General features: G+C 37.1%; 1 protein-coding gene across 1 annotated transcript in view; it reads right to left on the bottom strand.

Annotated features, from left to right (window-relative positions):
- LOC119585136 (nucleoprotein TPR-like) overlaps positions 1–202 on the bottom strand; it is a gene marked incomplete at its 5' end in the record, with an annotated part of 14,700 nt that overhangs the window by 4,399 nt on the left and 10,099 nt on the right. Inside the window, 1 exon segment of the mRNA XM_037933767.1 lies at positions 70–189. Within this exon segment, the coding sequence (XP_037789695.1) occupies positions 70–189 (120 nt within the window).

Here is a 202-nt window from a genome sequence, read left to right as displayed (position 1 = left end):
TCAATACCTTTTCCAATTGAATATTTAAAAACTAAGTATCAAATTCAGTTCTTTAGAAACAAGTCCTACCTGCTTCTCAAGGTCTGCTAAAGTTTCCTCCAACTGCGAATGCAAGGACGTAATGGTCTCTAGTGACTTCTGATGATCATCTCGCTGCTTCTTAAATACTGGAACACGATCTTCGATTTCCTTTAGAAGAAAC

The sequence above is a fragment of the Penaeus monodon genome, chromosome 19 (genome assembly GCF_015228065.2).
Source record: "Penaeus monodon isolate SGIC_2016 chromosome 19, NSTDA_Pmon_1, whole genome shotgun sequence".
Classification (NCBI taxonomy): domain Eukaryota; kingdom Metazoa; phylum Arthropoda; class Malacostraca; order Decapoda; family Penaeidae; genus Penaeus; species Penaeus monodon.
The sequence above is the reverse complement of the archived record's forward strand: the minus strand, read 5'-3'. Positions and strand labels throughout refer to the sequence as shown.